At 41.0% G+C, this 23,826-nt stretch overlaps 1 protein-coding gene across 1 annotated transcript in view; it reads left to right on the forward strand.

Annotated features, from left to right (window-relative positions):
* Positions 1-23,826, forward strand: part of NOTCH2 (notch receptor 2) — a 176,672-nt gene that overhangs the window by 97,135 nt on the left and 55,711 nt on the right. Inside the window, 7 exon segments of the mRNA XM_003944788.4 lie at positions 8,657-8,890; positions 10,106-10,261; positions 10,732-10,920; positions 11,860-11,973; positions 12,801-12,914; positions 14,549-14,782; positions 18,835-18,945. Coding sequence (XP_003944837.2) covers positions 8,657-8,890; positions 10,106-10,261; positions 10,732-10,920; positions 11,860-11,973; positions 12,801-12,914; positions 14,549-14,782; positions 18,835-18,945 — 1,152 coding nt within the window.

Consider the following 23,826-nt stretch of genomic DNA (forward strand, 5'->3'; position numbering starts at 1 on the left):
TCTGCCCCAGATGCACTACAGTATTTCTCACTGCTGTAGTGGCCACAGGAGCCTGTACTCTGCAGTGGTTGAAGTTTTTGTTGACCTGGAGGGGTTAGATGGAGTTCAGTCCATTCTTCTCACTGCAGTGGAGTGGACTTTCTGAAACACACATTGTATTGAGTCATTTCTTTGCTGGAAACAACTGCAGTGGGTCCTCCTTGTCTTTGGATGGAGTCCCAAGGCTGTGCATGTAACTCCCTCTCCAGCCACACCTCTCTGCACTCCCCTAATGCATTCCTTATAATTCAACCACAAGAATTTTTTTCATTGTCTCAAATTAGCCATGCTCTTTCTTCAACTCAAGCCTATGCTTCTTTCTACCTGAAGTACTCCACACTCCACCTTCTCTACACACACCTCGCATACTTCTTCCCTCTTGCACAACCTGGCACACTCCTCCCAGGCTTTGTCTTAAAGGTTTCATTCTCTAGTTTCTCTCTATTCTCCCTACTTTGTACTCCCAATGCAATAGGTATCTATGAAAGCACCTGTCACTCTGTTTCATTGTTTGGTTATAAATCTGCAATTTGTAAGTTATGCAGGCAGAAGCCATGGCTGTTTTGTTCTCTATTATAATCCCAGTGTGTATAGTCAGAGCCTCGCATATTTTGTGTGTGTGTGTACATATACATACATACATATACATATATGTATATATTTTAGATAAACAAATGAGTGAATTACAGCATTAAATTTTCCAGTCGTTCCCAGCCCAACCTCATATCTCCAAATTCACAGTTCTTCTTACCTTTCTAAGATACTTTAGTATTTTTCTTCAGTGTGTACCAAGTTTGCACTAAATCTGTAAAACTAATTATATGTGAAGACTATATTTAACAGTCAATGTAAAGCATGTATCGTCATATCTGGAACCTAGAAATAACTCAGTACTTATGTTTTTACTGCTGAGGTCAGTATGTTTTTACCGCTGAGGTCAGTAGGGGTATTGGGTAATAAAGAGAAAACCCACCCTTCTCCCCTAGTTTCCTGTCCGTGACAGTGTTTGAAAGTGGAGGACTGCAGGAGCCCTGCTGCAGAGGGCTGACTGGGCAGCTGCCTTTAGGGAAAACTCAGGTTTCAGTGGAAGAAGGAAGTTGTGCACCTTAATGTAGAGTTGCCCTTGAGGCGTAGTCGAAGGGTTAGTGGTCAAAGGCAAGGTGAAGCTGGGTGTGGTACAAAAGAGATGGAGTTTAGTGACACAAGAAGGGGATTGGGATGAGGGGTTTGTGTGTGGACTGCTGGTGTAGACAAGGTGGGTGGACACTTTGGGTAGGAACAGTAAACTCGCTCTTTGTTGCTACGAGAGGGGTGAGTTGAAAGATGATGCTTATTTTGGGATTAGGAAAACTCAGGTAAGAGAACTTGAAGCAGATAAACATTCATTTAATGACTATTTCTTTAAGCTTGGCACTGCGTTGCATTCTGGAGATTCAGTGATGAGGTGGAGAGCTACCCCCCATTTCTTCATGGCATTGACAGCCTAGTGAGAAACACAGACACGGATGGACAGTGTACTTCTCTGTAAAATTCTGAACTGTGCTAACTGCCTTGCAGGAAACATAGAATGTATCTGGGGAGCATATGAACAGGCAGAACTAACTGTATTTGGTGACAGGCAGGTAAGATCTCTTTGAGAAGGTAACATTTTCCATAAGACAATGAGTAGGAGTTGCGGGAGAGTGAGGATAAACGTATTCCAGGCACAAGGAATCACATGTGCTAGCCACTGAGGAGGGAAAGAATGGGATGCTTTTGAGGAATGAAAAAGCCCAGTGTGGCTGGAGCTAGTGGTGTTTCATGGTTAGGGTCTAGAGACATAGGCAGAAAGCACAGGGAGGTGGTAGAATTGTATTCTAAATGCAAAATAATTCATCAAAGGATTTGAAGAGGCAAGCAGCTCCATCTACTTTACATGTGAAGGTCATCGTGGCAGCTCTTTAGAAAAGACGCTGGTCATGAGGCAGGGACAGGCCTTTGAGAAGTCCTGAGAAAGATGCTGGTGTCTAGAATCAGTGGAGGAATTTCTTGCATTTCTTCTGTATGAATGTCCTTTCCACAACGACTTTGTCCCCTGAGCCACATCTGTGCTCCCAGACCGTTCTCGCAGTAGGCAGGCCCCGGAGACTGCAGTGTTTATACAGAATGCTTCACCCAACTTTACTCCCAGCAGATGATGGGACACGTCGCAAGCTTGTTTGTTCTTCAGCTGCAACTTCAGCAGCGTAACAGAAAGACTCCCATGTATAGAGCAGAGGTTTCGTAGGATAGGGGTCACAAGAATGATCCGCTCTGAAACAGAAATATATGAAACTTCAGCACTCAGGGTCTTGAGTGACTGCTGGTTGGCAGGGCATATTGGAGACAGAGCTCTCTTGACTCAGCCATAGAGGAGAAGGTAGCAGGGTCAGGGCAAGGGCCAGCCAAGCTCATTTGTGATTTGTTCCTTTTGTGGGGATTGTTGTTGCAACGAGAGTTGACCCTTAACTGGACCAGTGATGTGATCAAACTTTTTCCCACAGACTTGACAGTGAAGAGAAGACTGGGAAGGGTGAGAGCCGAGGCTCAGCAACCTTTCTTTCTTCAATTCCTTTCTCTTCTTTCCTTTCCTTCTTTCTGTTGTCCCCCTCTATGTTTTCTCCCATCACTTGTGCTCCAAGTTGGATCAGTGGTTTGCGGGTGGGGCCCTTGCCTTGAGAGAACCATGATGAGCCGCTTGTGTCCCCGCAGGTTACAGCTCATAGATGGTGACTATTTCGTGGTCTTGGCTCACTTGGAGCCTGGTGCTGATGAGGCCCAGGCCATGGTTTCTATCTCAGCACAGACCTTTTAGGTTCACCCTGTTACAGTTACTGCCACAGGCTGTGCCCATAATCTTACTTGTTCATCCTAAAGCCAGAGAAGGGAGCAACAAGAAAAGATCAGCATGGAAGTGCCCCTCGTCCTGCAAAACCAAAACAGGATGTGGACTTTGCTAATGGTGGGTTCGCAATGCCCTGTCATCTTCACTAGTAGCACTGTGAGCTCCTTCCTCTTTCCCCACGTCCCTCAACAGTGAGTCCAGGTTGGCTTTCTTCGTTTTGAAAACCAACTTGATCTGCAGCAGTCTCACACCCCAAAAGCTTTTTCATCACTGAGCTATTTTCACTCCTAATTCTTTTGCCAACCAGCTGTGCAGCGTTGGACAAGTTGCTATACCTGTCAGGTCCTGGTTTCCTCCTCTGCAAAATGAGCATGTTGCATTGGATGCTGTCCAAGGTTAGTTCCACCACTGACACCAAGTGTCTAGTACAGTGGCTGGCATGGATACCAAGATGAATGGCAGACACAATCCCGCCCTCCTGGAGCTTCTGGCCAAATGGGGGAAGAGATTGTAAAGAGCAAATGAAAACTCACAGCTTGTGATACATGCCAGAGTGGATTGAATGGAGTGACGCAGTGGTGAAGAATCATGAGGAGGTGCGCAACGGAGACCTACTCTACTGATAAGACAGGGAAAAAATGTTTCAGATGGACGGAGCAGCTTATGCAGAGGCACTGAGGCAGTAAGAACTTAATATTTGAGGAATCAACAAATGTCATTGTTGTTAGCATAAATTGTACAAAGGAGAGTTGTAGATTTGAGTATATTTATGAGGCAAAAGTGATAAACCAGAAAATAGTAAGTACAGATGGCACTCAGTGTTTAAGGTATCAGCCAAGGATATGTTATTTTGATATTTCATTTCTTATTACCCCAGAGTCATTGTGACAGTAGAGAGGGTAGTTTCTAAAAACAAGTTATTTTCTTTCTCTCTTGCCCATAGGCAATGAAAAGAGCCTAACTAGCCCACTGTCTCAGTGCTGACGTTAAAAAAAAATGACAGTAGCCTGCAATATCTGGCAGGTGGATATTACTGGGCAGGATAATTATCACCCTTGAAAACTTGCCTAAGTGAGCTTTGTGCAACGTTTTGGGAGTTCACCAGCAAAGTTTGTGTGTTGACACAGGTGATGATACATGCTGACACTTGTTTGCATTGAAGATTTAGTAGCTTGGTAGGACATGGAAACAATACCACTCTGCTGTTTCACCAAAGGCTTTTATTTGCTAGGTAGCCTATAACTTAGTGCCCTCTCCTCCTTTCCCTACTAACATAAAGTCATTTGCTTTTAATTCCTTCTAAATTCTATTGGCCAACTTACCTTCAAACACAGTATTAATCATGTCTTTCCTCATCCTCCTTTACTTGTTGTATCAAGTTCCGAATTCATACTCAAATTCAAAGCCTCAGCGACCTCCAGCTTTTTCTTCTTTTAAAACCCCAGCCAGAGAATACACTCCAGTTATTTTAATATCTTTAAGACTTAATCCTGTATGCCTCTGTAAATCTTCTACTGCCAGCCCAGGCTGGTGCTTTCTTGCCATGGAGTAGTGGGATAAGCTCAATGACCTTAGAGCATATACTTAAGACCTCTAGGTAATCGCCAAGAACTTCACCCATTCTAATATCTAGTGACCTTCTGCCCTTATTCCTTTCTAATAGGAATGTTCCTTAATGGTCTCGTGCAGCCAGGACTTCTCAGGGCTGCTGTGAGACCCTAGGATCAGGAACCTAGTGTGTAGATTGTGTTGATCACATCCAGGACTGATTACTCAACTCTGCTGCAGTCAAAGAGCATCAGATTTGCAGTCAGACTGATCTGGGTTTCAGTGAAGCAGTCTCACTCACTAACTGTGTGGACTTTGGAAGATTTTGGTTCTTTTTCCTTCCTGAGCCTGAAGTTTTTTATTTTTAGGCTTCTGCATTGGTTTTCTCCATGCCAGGAGGGTGGTGACATGAAGGAAGTTGTATCGTAGCAGATGTTCCACTGGGAATTTTAGAATAAGCAAGTGTTATGGTCACCCTGGTTACTGTTTTTCCTATTCTGAATTATAGAACTGGTTGATAGAATTTTAATAGGGAGAAAATAATCTGGCAGAAAAGAGACTAGGAGGGAATGTGAATCTGAAGAAATGTGCCTGAACCTTAGAGAAGTGTGATTTATCCAGTAGATATTTACTTATAAGCAAGTACCTTCTTGGATCTCTGGATTTCCTTTCCCTGACAAGCACTATCGAACAGTTACCTGGTGCAAAGGTGTTCAGTGAAGGCAGTTAATCTCCAAATTCAGTCTCATTCAAAAACCAGTGGACTCTGCCTAAAAATACATTTCCCTTTTAGATGTGAGTTTGCAGTCACAAGTGTTTCCGTTACCCAATCATTTGAGTCATGACTTGAGTCCTTACCTCCTCCATCTCATCCACTTCCCCATGCCTCTGTGCCCTTGGGAAGCAAGCCCAAGACATGCAGAGATGGCTGTCAGGTTCACACCTCAGATTGTTGTTAAGAATTTTAGAGGGAGACAGCCCCAGTTTAAATCTCGGCTGTCCTGCACTCACTTCCTTACACAGGCAAATTATTTTACCTCTCTGAGACTGTTTCCTCAGATATAAATGAGATAATTATGAGCACCCCAAGCACAGTGCTTGCTTCTCAGTAGGCAGTCAATGGCTATTGCTTTGCTTTTCCAGGATTGCCATATTTCCTTTCCAGGCATGGTTTTATTTACCTAGTTTGTCTTGCTACATTATTTCAGTATCTATTACAGTGCATAAGAAATGTATACAAAATAGTTTTCAACACACTGTGTCTTATAGTACCCAGAATTATCACAAAGCCTCAATAAGGAAAAATGGCATCTAAATTGCTCGCATTCAGCAAGCCAGTTTAGTTAGTGGACAGTGTAGATATTTGAGTTAGCATAAATATAATAGATGAGACTCAGCAATTTTCATATTGCAGTAAGTAGCTTTTCACCTACTTCTTGGTCATGTTTTCATTTCTCAATCCCACCTGCATCCTAATAACACAGGTGTCATTACTTTGAGGTACCATTTCTGCTAGTACTATTAAGACAGCAAAGTTTCTGTAATAAATGACATTATCTGCCCTGAGGGAGATGATTGCCAGTGACTTCACTCCCTCCCTCCTGCACTCTCTGACTCCTTTGCTCTCTCACTCCCTCCCTCTCCCCTCCTCCCTCCCCTCATCTCCCTCCATCATTTACTGTCTCCCTCCCTCCCTCCCTCCTTCCTTCACTCCTTTCACTCACAACCTCATTCATTTTAAGTGTTCTTACATTCTTATTCATCTTCTCCCTTCCTTCTTTTCTTTTTACCCTCATTGCCTGCCCCATTCACTTCCTCATCCCTCACTCACTTTTTTCTGTATTAGTTAATACTTTGGGTTGCAGTTGACGGAACCCATCTCAATTCAGGAAGACCTGGTACAAGAGGCATCTCTCAGAATGTCTATGCCACTGAGTAGGCTTACTAGTAGTAGTTGGGCTTCAGGAACAATTGGAACCAACAACTTGCATACCACTATGGTTTGTTCTCTTTGTGTGCATCTTTTCTATTTTTCTTTTTTTGAGACAGGGTCTTGCTCTGTTGTTCAGGCTGGGGTGCAGTGGCATTATTATGGCTCAAGTGATTCTCCCACTTCAGCCTGCCGAGTAGTGCCTGCAGGCTGGTCTCTAACTTGTGGGCTCAAGTAATCTTCCTGCCTTGGCCTCTGAAAATGTTGGGTTTACAGGGGTGAGCCACTGTTCCTGGCTTTCAGTGCACTTCTGATTCACCCTTATCACGTTCTCTGCAGACCAGCCTCCTCATCTTTTTGGTCTATGTGGCAAAGTGGTTGCAGTCCAATGATTTAGAAGAGATACAGTGACATAGCTTGGATCAGATGTCCATCTTGGGTCAGTCAGCTATGGTCAGGAGTGTTCGATCATGAAGAGACATGGTTGCTGATATGGCTGGAGTGAGGAGATGAGCATGGAAGGATTATGCTGAGCACAGAGTTCCGGAGACATCCACATACCCATCCTGCCATCCTCGGCAGGTGGCTCTTGGCGGGGAATACAGAAGAACCCTCTAAACTGTGGCCAAGTAGAGGGGACAGATGTGCCACCAAATAAGTGTGAGACAGTGATATTGTCTCTATAGTAATGGAGGTCAATGTTAGGAATAAAGAACAGGCAGGCAGTTAGGTTAGGTCAGACACAGCTAGCATGTACAAGCAGTGATGGCTAACAGGCCTTCTGTAGATACATGAACCAATCAAGTTGTTAGGTATTCTGGGTCTAGAGAGATAGCCTTGGCATTTTCTAAGCACAAATACTGTGTTCTTTTTTTATTAAGAGACCTCTTCATAAGAGTGCCTTTTAAAATTATTTGCTGTGTTTTATTTACAAAAGAAGAATGAAGGACGCCTTGACATTTTTTTGATTTTCAACAACTTGTCATGTTTTAGAGAATTCAGATGATCTAAATTTTAGTTCCTTTGATAGTTCTCTAAACTGTTTTTAAAAGATTTCAAACAAAACCAATCATCAATTTGTTTTAAGCTCATATGGTCTGGCCCCATCCTGCTTTTGTTAATCACAGATTCCTTGCTTGTAAGTTGAAGACATTCTCTCATTCTTTGTTAAAGGACCTGGGAGCCTTTGCCTTAGTCCCCATTGTTGCTACAGCAGTGGCCTGCAACCTAGCCAGATGTGGGCTCATGTTTAGCCTCCTTTAGTTTGCTCTTTTTCAGGCAGTGCATACCAGCCCTTTTTCCATCTCCTATTACATTGGGTGGGCTTTCCTTGTCTTCTTCCACAAATCCTCATCCTTTCAGTTTGGGTGCGTCAGGCTGAAAACAGCTTGCTCCAATCTCATTATTCTTGGCCTTGCCCTTCACATCCATATTTTACAAGAACTTTTCAATGTCTGTCATGTCTTCTCCCTACCCTATGTTGCTTGCCCTAACATTTTCAAAGATTAGACTTTTTATTTTCAGTTATGTGTAGTTTTACACAGCTATAAAAATTAATATAGAAAGATTTCTTGTACCCTTTATCAAGTGTCTCTCAGTGGTGACATCATCTTACAGACTGTTGCATATTGCAACCAGAATATTGGCATTGATACAGTCAAGATATAGAACAGTTACCCTAATGTTTGGCATACAGGTTCCTTCTCACTTTTTTTTCTTACTCATCTTTTTTTTTTTCTCTCAAGTTTTTTTTTTTTTTTTTTGGTACTTTAGGTTCTGGGGTACATGTGCAGATCATACAGGATTGTTGCATAGGTACATACCTGGCAAGGTGGTTTGCTGCCTCCATCCCCCCGTCACCTATATCTGGCATTTCTCCCCATGTTATCTCTCTCCAAACTCCCCAACCCCTCTTCTCATCTCTTATACTCTTCTCCCCTTGCTCTTCTAACTTGTAGGTTCATTGATCCAGGGATTAGTTAACTCAGGGATCCTATAGGTTTTACCTTCTCTTCGATAGGTTGGCCAAACCCTCATGTTGTCAGTTTCTAGGGGTAGTAACTGTTCTATTCATCTTGAAATGATTTGCCTGGAATAAATGTCATCTGAATGGCTCAAGGTGGTCTTAAAATTCATTTGAGGGCCTGGCTTTCTGTGAGTTCTGCTTGCTTTAATTTCAGACAGGTCACATGAAGATGAAGAGTGTGTGGGGGCTGGTATGGTACTAATCCTTTAAGACTCAAGAGCCCTAATCAAAGGTAATTTTCCCCTAAAAGGACAGTTCTGCACAGAGGATGTGGATGAATGCCTGCTGCAACCCAACGCCTGTCAGAATGGTGGCACCTGTGCCAACCGCAATGGAGGCTTTGGCTGTGTATGTGTCAATGGCTGGAGTGGAGATGACTGCAGTGAGAACATCGATGACTGCGCCTTCGCCTCCTGTACTCCAGGCTCTACCTGCATTGACCGTGTGGCCTCCTTCTCTTGCATGTGCCCAGAGGGGAAGGCAGGTAAGGTTAACAGAGGACGGAGCTAGAAACAGCGAAGGGGCAATACCTTTCATCCCAATAGCTGTGTTATTTGAGTTATCATCTGTGGGACTATATCACTCAGGATTCTTCCAGAAATGTAATCTGCTAGCCAAAATGCTATGAAAATAGTCTTCCTCATTAGGACTTCAGGCTCTCTTCTCAACTCTACATACTTTAGTTTTTCATTCCAAAAAGGAAAGTTAGTAACTATTGTCTTTGGAGCATCTGCTGAAGTCCTTAAGATCTTACACTGAAAAACCCCTGAGCTGCTAAGAGAAAATGACTATTAAATGGATCCACAGGCTGCATTTTATGAAGAAACAATTTACTCAGAAGAAGTTGTAAGGAGAGAAACATTTAAGTACCTTCTAATCCTCAATGTCTATGAAAATACCCCCCTCAGGGAAGATTTTTACATGCTACAAAGGTAACATTGCTCTAGCTACTAGTTCCAGGAGGAGAGCAATGTAAGGAGGAAGGTGATGGGAAAAGATAATTTAGCTGGAAGAACTTTCTGCCTGGCAGTTTTGAAATATTCTTTGATAGATGCCTTTTCCAAAAGCCTTAGCGCCAGCTTTGTGGAAGAAGCCTTTGTTACCTGTTCTTAAGTTAATTGCAGACTGGAAAAGCCAGTTCCCATGTGAACTATATAAAACAGGAAGCCTAGTCATATCTTCAGAGACCTGGGGACACCTGAATCAGGAATGTTGATGCTATTAAAAGGCTACTCTAGTAAAGGCTGATGATCATCAGGTAGCATAATATTGGGGAAGTAGGATTCCAGATAAAATACGGGATGTATGGAATGTTTGAGACATACTAAAAATTATTTCTTGTTTATCTAAAATTCAACTGGACATCTCTATTTCACTTGCTAAATCTGGCACACTATCTGGAAGATGGTTCCATTTCTCTGTCTCCCTCTTCTTCTTTTCTGGCCTGTAGATGTCTCTGCCCTGGAGGAGAGGTCTAGCTGAGGGCTTAGGGCCAGAGGTCTAGGGTTGCGGCTAGGTGCTTTGATGGTGGCCAAGCATGTCCCCAAGGTAGGTCAGGCAAAGCAGAAGTTGCCTATTAATCTCCATGTTGGATTCTGAGGAACCAGTCATGAGGTTTTCCCTCCTTGGTGAAAGAGAAAGCTCTTCCTCAAGTGAGAGACATTTTCTGTTAGTTCTTCTTTGCCCCACCCTGTGACAGGTCTCCTGTGTCATCTGGATGATGCATGCATCAGCAATCCTTGCCACAAGGGGGCACTGTGTGACACCAACCCCCTGAATGGGCAGTATATTTGCACCTGCCCGCAAGGCTACAAAGGGGCTGACTGCACAGAAGATGTGGATGAGTGTGCCATGGGTGAGTACTCAGAACTTCTTCTATTCCGTGGAGTGTCTGTTGAGCCCAGCAGATGTTTAAACTGAAGCACATTTTACTGTAGGAGCAAGTTACACCTAAACCTCAGATTTCTCTTGCTACATGTGCAGCGTTTACAACTAATCTTTCAGTATAACCATAACAATAACCATATATTCCGTTCTGGGGATTAAATGTATGAAAGATATGTACCTGATTCTTAATATAAAGCCCTACCTCAGTGACAGTTTGGGCAAAAACTGCAGTAGCAGAAATGCGTGACAGTTGAGAATACTCTGCTTTTATTTCTTTTTAAATTAAGAGGAAAAAAATTAAAAATTAAAAATTAAAAATAATAATGATATTATTAAAGGCCTGGCCCTGTTGCTATAACCATGAGATCCTCTTCTATCATCCACATTTGTGGAAACTCAAGTGCTTTGATCCCGGTAATTGGGACTCCTGTCTTTCAGCCAACAGCAATCCTTGTGAGCATGCAGGAAAATGTGTGAACACAGAAGGTGGCTTCCACTGTGAGTGTCTGAAGGGTTATTCAGGACCTCGTTGTGAGATGGACATCAATGAGTGCCATTCAGACCCTTGCCAGAATGATGCTACCTGTTTGGATAAGATTGGAGGATTCACATGTCTGTGCATGCCAGGTAAATGGGCCCATCAATGTGTGGGGTCTAGAGAGGGGGGACTGCTCTGAACTTCTTTTGGTAGAGCATTCAGTATACTGTTGCAGTCTCATGAGCTCTATCAGCATTTAATTTCCTGTGCTGACTGGGGACTAGAGAAAGCCAGCGTTCACAAGCAGACTTTCCTTACTTGAGGAATAAGGCAGTGCTACAGTTCATCAAGCTATGTAGACCAAATTAAACAAGCCTGTTATATCAAAATCCACATACATATAATAGAAATTTTCAAAAAATTTTCTGTTTTTTGAAATACAGCAAGCTTTTATGATACCTTAATATTATAAATACCATACTATTCCATTTACAGAAATAAATTTTATCCACAATTATGTAAGAAGTTTTCATTTATCTAAAGTGCAACACATGTTTAGTTGTATTCTGGAGCTCTTTTGCAGAGACCATGTCTTGATTCCTCAGAGGATACAGCCAAGTCCACCTTGAAATGATGGCTAACATTGGCTGCTCTGCCTCATTCAGGCTGCCAGCCACTCCAGCCTTGGAAGGCACTCCTGACCTTGACCTGCACCCTGAAGGCAACAGCAGCTCCAGCTCGGCTTGTCTTTAGGAACACAGAGTGGGGACATTTTGGGCCTTCCACAGTCCAGAAAATATGGATTTGTAACAGAAAATGTGGAGCAGTCCTTGTTTATATGCTAGTTTTTACCAATGTCTTTTAAAGTAATCCCTTCCTGCTTTTCACAGTAACATGGATATCTCACAGTATGCCCTGTCCTGCTTGATGCTTGGAGTGACTATTTCTCACCACGGCAGAGTTCCTTCTCTCTTTGCAGAAATGTGCATACTCACAGAAGATGTAGTTATCATTGCAAATTTGTGCTTTCTTGTCTGGAATACACCTTTCTCTCTTTTTAAGCTACGTGTGTGGTCTGTTTTGTTTAGGTTTCAAAGGTGTGCATTGTGAGTTGGAGATAAATGAATGTCAGAGCAATCCTTGTGTGAACAATGGGCAATGTGTGGATAAAGTCAATCGTTTCCAGTGTCTGTGTCCTCCTGGTAAGTGCCCACCACCTGTCCCTGTCTTCTATTAAAGCACAAAACCAACTGACAGTGTGGAAGAGAGAAGGGAGAAAACGTGCGTGGGCTGTGCGTGAGGAAATCATTAAACTAAGTGCCTGGTGACAGGAGTGTGTGTGTACAGAAATAGGGAATTTGTTTTAGGTACTATGTCTTACAAATCCTTTGTGGCCAGAAGTCTAAGTCTGTTCTTGAATGGCCCATGACCTCTTTGTCTGTGTCTGTATTTCAGAATGCTCATACCTCATAGAAGCCTTAATTGTAGGCTATTCGGGATTTTATTTTTTTCCCATGGGTCATATTCATGAAGGCCTTCTGTGAGATTGTTATTTTTAGACATTTCACCCATGCTTTCAGAAACAGACAACACATGCCAATTTTTCTAAGATTCTCTGTCTTTCCTTTTTTTTCCCTCAAGCTATTTTTGAAGATATGCCAAATTGTCCTCCATAGACTATATTTTACTGCATTGTATCTTCAGAGAGAAGGTTTCTGTTGCCTCTGAAGCTAAAGTTACTTATTGGAGGGTTCCACCTATAAATTTCACTTCCTGCTTCCTTCATTTAGAAGTGAAGTCTGTCTATGAAGAAGCAGTGGTGGAGACACACCACAAGTGCCTCTGATTCCCTGAGTGTCACCTGGTCATTGCAGTTACCTGTTGGGGAGAATAATAAAGCATAGGCTTATTGATCCATTGGCATAAGCCCTGCCAGTAAGCGAACCTACCCCTCCCCGGACATCATTCTTATACTGAAGGAAGGTGCGACATAATCCTTCAACTCATGTTATCACTGTCCCTTTTTGAGGTTTTACTGGGCCAGTTTGCCAGATTGATATTGATGACTGTTCCAGTACTCCGTGTCTGAATGGGGCAAAGTGTATTGATCACCCGAATGGCTATGAATGCCAGTGTGCCACAGGTAAGACTCTTCTCACTTTTCATCTCCTTGGTAGGTCTCTCTGAACAAAATAGGGTGATGGTCCCTGTCCTCTGCTAGCCACTCCACCAGGCCAGTCCATTCTCGGGCTACTCCATGTTTAGAAAGAGCTGCTTCAAGCAAAGTTATTGTTCTCACTCTTTTTCTACGGTACCTGCCTCCTCCACCACAATAGCAGTCTGGCCCAGTTATTTCCATTTGGTATCCATGTCTTTCTGGGACAAATTTTGGCAGCAGTAAGCTTCCAGCTGGCTAGATTTACTCATTTAGGAAAGAGAAGAATTCCAGTTGAAAACTATTTTTCATTGGGGCTTCTCAGCAGGAGTCCTGGCCCTGTGTTTCATAAAGCAAGTGACTGAAAGAAGGCCCAGAAATTTTAAAGGCTGAATGTGTACAAGTGCAGGGGTATTTTGCATAAAAGACGCCAAATCATATTGAGTGTCAAGTGTGTAAATGACAGGAGAGAGAGCTCTAACTGGGAGAGTTTGGGTCCTCTTTGTGGACTTCTGCAGCTAGAGTTGAAAATGATCTGTGCACAAATATTCTGCATTTCTGGGTTTGTAATCACATTTTTCACTTGGGATTGGATTTCAGTAAGCCAGATGTTCCCTATTACATATTTCCTTTTACACAGGCCAGTATTCTATAGAAAGGCTAGAAATTATTAGAAGTGAACTTCTTTATTATCTGACTGCTTGAGAAAGAAGTTATTTATATAATTCAAGACATCTTATTTTAGAGAATGGAGTCTTAAAGACTGCAGGCATCATGCATATAATTTTTTTCTGATTACAGAAAAGCAAATTCAGTTGTGAAAATTAGTACAGAAAGTTAATATTTCAATTATTAGACCTACTTAGGTTAGGACAACTCAGATGAGCTACTTTCTTTTTGCAAATAGTTGCCACTTGTCAGAGAATCCAGATTTTGTCTTCCCCTGGCCAGATTCTTCTTGTAGAGGATAAGTTTCAAAGAGATTAAAAACCTTTAGCTCAGGTTTAAAAGTGGGGAGAGGCCTCCTGGAGCCTTTTAGGGAAAGGTATAACATTTGTCATCTGTTTAAGCCTTGAAGAAAGAAACTCTTGCTTGTCTGTTTTTCTTTTAAATGTTCATAACAGGTTCATTCATTTTATTCAGCCAGTATTTATTTAAAACTACTATATATGCATAGTACTCTCAGAGGGGTTGAGAGAAGTAAAATAAAGTTCTCTGACCTTCAAAGTCAGAATTGGGGACATAAGATACAAGAAATCATTAACCTGTATATTGGGCTTGGGAAGAAATAAATACAAAGATAAATATATAAAGGAAAAATGTTTTGAGGTATTACAGCCTGAAACCTAATAAGAAATGAAGATGCAGTTAAAGCATCTCTGCAATGAAACTATTGATCAGTTGCAAAGCTATTTCAATTCTAAAATTTGATTTAGAAATCTTTAAGAACCTCTCTCCAGGCATGCTTTCTAAATCAATGCAGATAGTAATTTTCTACTGCTCAAGGCCAGCCGTATTAATTGATCACACATGGAACGTGTAGAGTAAATGGATGTAGCTACACTTTGTTCAGGTGAATCTGCGTTGGTTTTTGAGAATCCTTGTTAAAATTCTTTCTAAAGGTTTCACTGGTATGTTGTGTGAGGACAACATTGACAACTGTGACCCTGATCCTTGCCACCATGGCCAGTGTCAGGATGGTATTGATTCCTACACCTGCGTCTGCAGTCCCGGGTACATGGGCACCATCTGCAGTGACCAGATTGATGAATGTTACAGCAACCCTTGCCTGAACGATGGTCGCTGCATCGACCTGGTCAATGGCTACCAGTGTAACTGCCAGCCGGGCACATCAGGTAAGTCCACTCCATTTATGTCTGGTATGGGTTTTTCACTATTTCTCAAATCAATTTACACAGATGTGTCAGACTGTTGGCATATGCTCGGATACCTAAAAAACAGTCCTGATTCTGAGAAGCACAGCCAAAGCCACAAGCATAAATGTCTCAAGGCAGGTGGCCCTAGTCAGTGGAGAAGTCGGAGACAATAGCTTTGCCAATCTGAACGGTTATGTGTGTGTGTGTTTTGTTAAATAGAGGAACATCACTTCAAAAATCGAAATGATTTAAAATTGAAAACATTCTTATTTGTAGCTGTTATCTTTATTTTCTTTAAGTTCCACCCACCCAGATTGATAAATCCCTGCCTCCCTCCCTTCCTTCCTTCTTCTTTTCTTCCTCCCTTTTTTTAGTGTCTTTTCTCTCTCACAGGTCAGTCTCTTTAGCGTGGCTCCTTTCTTCTCTCACCCCACCACTCACGCAGGTTTCCAGGATGTATTTTAGTGTATTTTCTCTTCCTTTAGTGCATTTTCTCTTTCACAGTTCAGTCTCCTTTGTGTGACACATTTCTTCGGTCACTTGTCTCTGCTGGGGCCTTAGCCATCTTGGGGGATTCTAAGGAAGAGGAGATCCCTTGCAGCACAGCACAGTAACTGTAAAGCAGAATGCAGAGCTGCCAGTTCCTGTCCTGAGTTCCTCCTGCTCCTGGTTGGGGGGATGTGGAATTATTTTCTCAGGCAGCAGCATCTCACAAGTTTGAATGGTTCTGTTTTACTTATTAGATGAATGATTATGGTCACAACTATGGTTAGTGGATACAGAGGTACTGTGTTCCAGATCAAAGGAAAATGTATCAGTGGAAGATTAACCAATGTGTGCCCTGTGAGAAGGAAACTTGCCAATATAAAGGACTGATTTATTGAGAATTATTCTGGATGTAAGGAAAATGACCTATGTAGGGAGCAGAGGTGGAGAAGGTAGTTAGCTGCCCTCACTTTCTTCTATTGTTTCCAAATCCATTTCTCCAAGCTCGTCAAAGGCCCTGGTCTTTATCCAAGGCCTCATACATGCCAAGTTTGAAAACAAAGTCCTTTTTGAATTGCTCAAGCATACGAAAAACATCTCATGCCGTCACAGCTGAAAATGCCTTTCCCTCCCCGCATTTAGATAACTCTCTAAAAGAGCTCAATAGATCTTTGTGAAAACTTCCAAAAGCAATTTGCTTCCGGGCTGTTCCTCAGACATGAGAAATTACAGTAGGAAAAGAAATTTGAGAGATTTACAAGCAATTGAATGGATGCCTTTAGAATGGAGGGGCCATTTTAGACTCTGCTATCATTCCCATCATAATAAACATATTGGAAACCTGGGTGAGTGGTGGGTTGGCAAGCACTTTGTTTTCTCTGGCATTATATCATTATGCCAGGATGTATCAGGTGTTTTCTGAGGAGGACAGAGAGGGTATGGTGTAAGTAGCTGTCCCTGAGAAGGTGAGAAGTCAGTGAGTGGTCTGTAGGCAGCATGGAAAGGAAGGCCCGGAATCTGTCAGGACCTGCCAAGATGTTCCTGCAGTTGTTTGGAGAATTAAAGCAAGCAACAGTCAGGCAACATAAAAAAATGTTGATCTGTAATGGGTGGAAAAAGAGCTAGCATGTACTACGGCCCTGGGTGGCATTAAATGAGGCATTCTGAATAAAGTCTCAAGTTCTAGAGTAAGAATTCCTATTCCACTTGTGTGGCCTAGGTTGGTAGTCTGGTGTTTGGATAGGGGAGTGGATGGAAGAAATACTTTACAGTTTGCCAGCCAGCAGTGGTGCTCACTCACGGGGTACTTAAAGTGAGATATGCCACCCAGAGTCACCTTCAGTACCTTCTCTCATCTCTGCTTTTATGGTGATTAACTTTTAAGTACGTTCCTGTGTGTTTCAAGTAACAGAGACCAACTTGAGCCGGCTTATATAATCATTTACAAAAACCAGATGACAACAACATAACAAAGAAACAGAAGTTAGCTAAAGCACCCAGAAGCCTCTTATAGATTTGAAGCAATTAAGGCTTTGGAGAAAATAACAGGAAGCTGGGCATTTGTAGACCAGAGGTCACACAGTCTGTATTTCAGTGTTGTAATGAGAAAATCTCATTGGCCTATCTTCATCCAGGCATCTTTTCCTACTCAAATAAACCATGGACAGGGGCTGGAGTCACACTGGATCATCAGAGCTTCATTGGGAGGGAATGCTGCCTTCATGGTTTTAGGGGGTTATCAGTCAAGGGTTAGAAAACATCTCCTAAAGGTATTCACTTCTCTACAGGGAATATGGAAATCTTTTCCTCATTATGGCTAGTTGGGGAGTCTAGCCTCATTACTCACAGGATGACATTATGGTGTGGTGAAAAGAGGATGAAGCTGTGGAGCCACATAAATAGGGTGAGCCCCACTGCCCTGCCCTAATGGTGGCACTGTGCAGGTCCACCCTGTTTTCTATTAAATGGGTGTAACACAGACTAATGTACAGATTGGGTGACAGTATTAGAGAAAACTTACATATCAGGCGAAGCAGAGTACTTTGCATATAGTAAGAGCTCAATAAATTATTCCTCTGTAATTATTATTAATAAACATTAATACAGAGTATGGACACAGTGGCCCACACCTGTAATCTCAACCCTTTGGGAGGCAAAGGTAGGAGGATTGCTTGCATCTGGGAGTTGGAGACCAGCCTGGGAAACAGAGCAAAACTTTGTCTCTACAAAAAATAATAAATAAATAAAAATTAGCCAGGTATGGTGGAAAAAGAGCGAGCATGTACTTGTAATTGGGAGGCCGAGATGGGAGGACTGCTTGAGCCAGGGAGATTGAGGCTGTAGTGAACTGTGGTTGTGCCATTGCACTACAGTCTGGGTGACAGAGCAAGACCCTCTCTCTGAAAGGAAAGAAAGAAAGGAAAACAAAGTATGAGTGAATCACAAGTATGGCATTTTTTCCTAGATTTTTTTTTAACATATTCTCATTACCAGGTTTTATTTTTAGTCTTTGTAAACTAGCAAAATATTATTCTATGATTCTCAGAAAGCGTCACTAAATTCAAACAAAAATAAAAAGTAAAATAACTTTTTACCTTTTTACAAATAATGGTAACAATAATGATTGCATACTGTTAATATAACCAAACTCTTCCATTCATCTAGGCAGTAGAGCAGGAATAAGGCAGCTTACCTCAGGAGGAAGTTATTAGACTCTTCAAGATTTATCCCAAAATTTAGCCTATAATACTGACAGGCAGTGTCAGGCTCACAGTGATAGATACAAGTTCCAAAATTCTAATTTTGGTTTGAAAGTTTAAGTTTTATCTTTGGCAAAACACTGTCAATTTGTTTTTCCTCAGAATGCCAGCTTTGCTCCTTTCACTTTATATTTGCTAAATATTCAATTCTGATTAACTCTGGTTTGTCTGTCAGTTGCTCTTTCAGTTAAAATAGAGTTCCATGAAGAAAGCAGTTATTTTAACTCATGGCTTAAAGAATAGCATGATGGCTTTTCCTGTAGACAACTCTTGTACTTGGCATGCCACAGAAATGCTTTATGTATACTTCCATTTCATCACATAGAGTAGTAGACATTACTCAAGGGTTGAGATTTATTAAAATTATAAAGTTACTAATTTTAACTTCCTCAACAAAGCCACTCTTGAGTGAAACTGGTTTTTTTGCTTGTTTAACTGTGGGCATGTGGAGGAGAGCAGTAGAATAATTATAGTACACTTTGGTTCTACTGCCTTGATTCATGCTGATGCCATCAGTTTCACCCCATTGCCTCGGCATCATTAGTGTGAATGTTAGCAGAGTGAAAAGGAAAGATCATGGTTAAGTACGATTAGTAAAATCCTTTGGACCTCTGCATCCTCCTGAAAGAGTCTGTGGACTGCATTTTGAGAACTGCTGTTTTATTCTGTCCAGGGTTGGCTGGATGTACCTTAGATTTCTTAACATGCTGCTGTATTATTACAAGCAGAAAGCCTGAGTATTTCTGTGATAATATTGAATGATTTCCCTTTGGTTTTGTCTTCCAGGGGTAAATTGTGAAATTAATTTTGATGACTGTACAAGTAACCCGTGTGTCCATGGAATCTGTATGGATGGCATTAATCACTACAGTTGTGTCTGCTCTCCAGGATTCACAGGTAAGGCTCCTTTTACTGCAAGGCCCCTCCTTCAGCACCATCACCTTGGGACTGTAGCAGTCAAAGAAACATTGCTTTTCAAGTGTTTTCTATTTCTTTTTCTCTCTGGAAGGTTAGAAGTCCATTTCTCTGCTTCTCTAGACCAGTTTTCTGTTCACAGACCTTTTCTATACTGAAAAATACTTTTCATTAATTAGAGCTTTTAGAGTATATGTTTATTGCTACCAGAAAACAATTCCTAGACAGTCTATAAATTGCCTTTGCCTTGCTTGAGTTATACTGCTTCCAAAGCTTGTGTTTATTGACTACAGATAGTAGTCAATGCCTTCCATAAAGACATATTCAAGGTAAAATTTTATGAAAACACCGAATGCTTGTTTCTGGGTACTTCCTTTTTGACATACTCAAGATAGAAGTCTGTGAAAACACTGATGCTTATTTCTGGGTACTTCCCCTTCTGAATGATTGTTGGATGAGGTCAGAACTTGGGGGAGACCACCCTAATTTGGATAGCATGAGAGAGATCTTTCTGTCCAAGAGGAAGAAAGTAAATGGCTAGAAGAATTTTGAATATAACTCTTCTTAAAAAAGTATAAACAGCCTGAGCATTTACACATACACACATGTGAGTACACATACACACACATGAACACACACACACATATCTCCTCTCCCTTTACTTGTTAATATTACCTTTATCTTTTACCCTCCTGATCAAAAAGTGCTGGAGGCTACTACTGCAGAAACCTGGGGCCCCTCACAGACACACCTGAGTTTCTTATTGGCATCATCTGAAGGCACACACTGTACATTCTGTTCTTTCTAGACAGTGACACACAGAAGCAGATACCAACATGTTACGCTTTAATAATTTCCATGTGGTCGTTTGTACCCAAATATGAGAAACACCATTCAAAGCTTTTCATAGAGGCTGCAAAAAATCAACCAAAGCTAAGTGAATGTCCACCATTCATTTGCCAAGAATGTACTTTGCTGTCTGTTTCACAAGTGTTTCTCCTTGTGTACTTTCCTCTCTAGTGGAAAGTTTGCAGCCCAGATGGGTCACAGTGATCCCTGTTGAGTGAAAGATCACTGAGAAGCCAAATCTGATGAAAACTGTCATGCTCAATGCCCAGTGCTGCTGTCGTAGCCTGATGTTCGGCATCCTGAAACTTGGTACTCCGAGATCAGGTGGCAGTCAAGTGAATACACAAAAATCCCTGCTATTTAGGATAATAGGTACATTGTTGATAAGTGGGTAATACAAAAAGAATAGATAACATTTATAAAGAACTAATTTTTTTTTTTATTATACTTTAAGTTCTGGGATACATGTGTAGAATGTGCAAGTTTGTTATGTAGGTATACACATGCCACGGTGGTTTGCTGCACCTATCAACCCGTCATCTACATTAGGTATTTCTTCTAATGCTATCCCTTCCCTAGTTCCCCACCCTGTAGGGGACCCTGGTGTGTGATGTTCCCCTCCCTGTGTCCATGTGTTGCCATTGTTCAACTCCCACTTACGAGTGAGAACATGTGTTGTTTGGTTTTCTGTTCCTGTGTTAGTTTGCTGAGAATCATGGTTTCCAGCATCATCCATGTCCCTGCAAAGAACATGAATTCATCCTTTTTTATGGCTGCACAGTATTCCATGGTGTATATGTACCACATTTTCTTTATCCAGTCTATCAATAATGGGCATTTGGGTTGGTTCCAAGTCTTTGCTATTATTGTGAACAGTGCTACAATAAACATACAATGGCATGTGTCTTTATAGTAGAATGATTTATAATCTTTTGGTTATATACCCAATAGTGAGATTGCTTGGTCAAATGGTATTTCTGGTTCTAGATCCTTGAGGAATCACCATACTGTTTTCTACCATGGTTGAACTAATTTACATTCCCACTAACTGTAAAAGCATTCCTGTTTCTCCACATCTTCTCCAGCATCTGTTGTTTCCTGACTTTTTAATGATAGCCATTCTTACTGGTGTGAGATGGTATCTTATTGTGGTTTTGATTTGCATTTCTCTAATGACCAGTGATGATGAGCTTTTTTTCATATGTTCATTGGCTGCATACATGTCTTCTTTTGAGAAGTGTCTGTTCATGCCCCTTGGCCACTTTTTGATTTTTTTTTTTTAAATTTATTCTTGTAAATTTGTTTAAGTTCTTTGTATAGTCTGGATATTAGCCCTTTGTCAGATGGATAAATTGCAAAAGTTTGTCCCATTCTGTAGGTTGTCTGTTCACTCTGATGATAGTTTCTTTTGCTGTGCAGAAGCTCTTTAGTTTAATTAGATCCCTTTTGTTAATTTTGGCTTTTGTTGCCATTGCTTTTGGTGTTTTAGTCATGAGGTCTTTGCCCATAACCTATGTCCCGAATGGTATTGCCTAGGTTTTCTTCTAGGGTTTTTATGGTTTTAGGTGTTATGTCCAAGTCTTTAATCCTTCTTGAGTTAATTTTTGTATAAGGTGTAAGGAAATGATCCAGTTTCCATTTTCTGCATATGGCTAACAGGTTTCCCAACACCATTTATTAAATATGGAATCCTTTCCTCATTGCTTGTTTTTGTCAGGTTTGTCAAAGGTCAGATGGTTGTAGATGTGTGGTGTTATTTCTGGGGCCTCTGTTCTGTTACATTGGTCTACATCTCTCTTTTGGTACCAGTACCATGCTGTTTTTGTTATTGTAGCCTTGTAGTTTGAAGTATAGTTTGAAGTCAGGTAGTGTGAAGCCTCCAGCTTTGTTCTTTTTGCTTAGGATTGTCTTGGCTATATGGGCTCTTTTTTGGTTCCATATGAGATTTAAAGTGGTTTATTTCTAATTCTGTGAAAAAAGTCAATGGTAGCTTGATGGGGATAGCATTGAATTTATAAATTACTTTAGGCAATATGGCCATTTTCATTATATTGATTCTTTCTATCCATGAGCATGGAATGTTTTTCCATTTGTTTCTGTCCTCTCTTATTTCCTTGAGCTGTGGTTTGTAGTTACCCTTGAAGACATCCTTTGCATCCCTTGTAAGTTGTATTCCTAGGTATTTTATTCTCTTTGTAGCAATTGTGAATGAGAGTTCACTCATGATTTGGCTCTCTGTTTGTCTGTTATTGGTGTATAGGAATGACTGTGATTTTTGCACATTGATTTTGTAACCTGAGATTTTGCTGAAGTTGCTTATCAGCTTACGGAGATTTTGGGCTGAGATGAATATACAATCATGTTGTCTGCAAACAGAAACAATTTGACTTCCTGTCTTCCTATTTGAATACGCTTTGTTTCTTTTTCTTGCCTGATTGCCCTGGCCAGAACTCAAGGGCAAAATAACCAGCTAGCATAATAATGACAGGATCAACTTTACACATAACAATATTAACCTTAAATGTAAATGGGCTAAATTCCTCAATTAAAAGACACAGACTGGCAAATTAGATAAAAGAGTCAAGACCCATCGGTGTGCTGTATTCAGGAGACCCATCTCACATGCAAAGACACATATAGGTTCAAAATAAAGGGATGGAGGAATATTGACCAAGCAAATGGAAAGAAAAAAAAAAGTAGGGGTTGGTATCCTAGTCTCTCATAAAACAGAGTTTAAACCAACAAAGATCAGAAAAGACAGGGGTGTTACATAATGGTAGATGGATCAATGCAAGAAGAAAAGTTAATGATCCTAAATATATATGCACCCAATACAGGAGCACCCAGATTCATAAAGCAAGTTCTTAGAGACCTACAAAGAGACTTAAACACCCACACAATAATAGTGGAAGACTTTCCCCACTGTCAATATTAGACAGATCAATGAGACAGAAAATTAACAAGGATATTCAGGACTTGAACTCATCTCTGGACTAAGTGGATCCAATAGAAATCTACAGAACTCTCCACCCCAAGTCAACTGAATATACATTCTTCTCAGCACTACATCGCACGTATTCTAAAATTGACCACATAATTGGAAGTAAAACAATCCACAGCAAATGGAAAAGAATGGAAATCATAACCAGTAGTCTCTCAGACCGCAGTGCAATCAAATTAGAACTCAGGATTAAGAAACTCACTCAAACCATACAACTACATGGAAAGTGAACAACCTGTTCCTGAATGACTACTGGGTAAATAATGAAATTAAGACAGAAATAAGTAAGTTCTTTGAAACCAATGAGAACAAAGACATAGCATACCAGAATCTCTGGGACACAGCTAAAGCAGTGTTTAGAGGGAAATTTATAGCACTAAATGTCCACAGGAGAAAGCAGGAAAGATCTAAAATCAACACACTAATATCACTATTAAAAGAACTAGAGAAGCAAGAGCAAACAAATTCAAAAGCTAGCAGAAGACAAGAAATAACTAAGATCAGAGCAGAACTGAAGGAGATAAAGACACAAAATGCCCTTCAAAAAAATCAGTGAATCCAGGAGCTGATTTTTTGAAAAGATTAACAAAATAGACCACTAGTCAGACTAATAAAGAAGGAAAGAGAGAGGAATCAAATAGACACAATAAAAAATGATAGAAGGGATATCACCATTGATCTCACAGAAACACAAACTACCATCAGAGAATGCTGTTAACACCTCTACACAAATAAACTAGAAAATCTGAAAGAAATGGATAAATTCCTGGACATATACACCCTCCCATGATTAAACCAGGAAGAAATCAAATTCCTGAACAGGCCAATAACAAGTTTTGAAATTGAGGCAGTAATTAATAGCCTACTAACCAAAAAAAGCCCAGGACCAGATGGATTCATAGTTGAATTCTATCATAGGTACAAAGAGGAGCTGGTATTATTCTTTCTGAAACTATTCCAAACAATAGAAAAAGAGTGAGTCCTCCCTAACACATTTTATGAGGCCAGCAACA

The sequence above is a fragment of the Saimiri boliviensis genome, chromosome 11, assembly GCF_048565385.1.
Source record: "Saimiri boliviensis isolate mSaiBol1 chromosome 11, mSaiBol1.pri, whole genome shotgun sequence".
Taxonomy (NCBI): Eukaryota; Metazoa; Chordata; class Mammalia; order Primates; family Cebidae; genus Saimiri; species Saimiri boliviensis.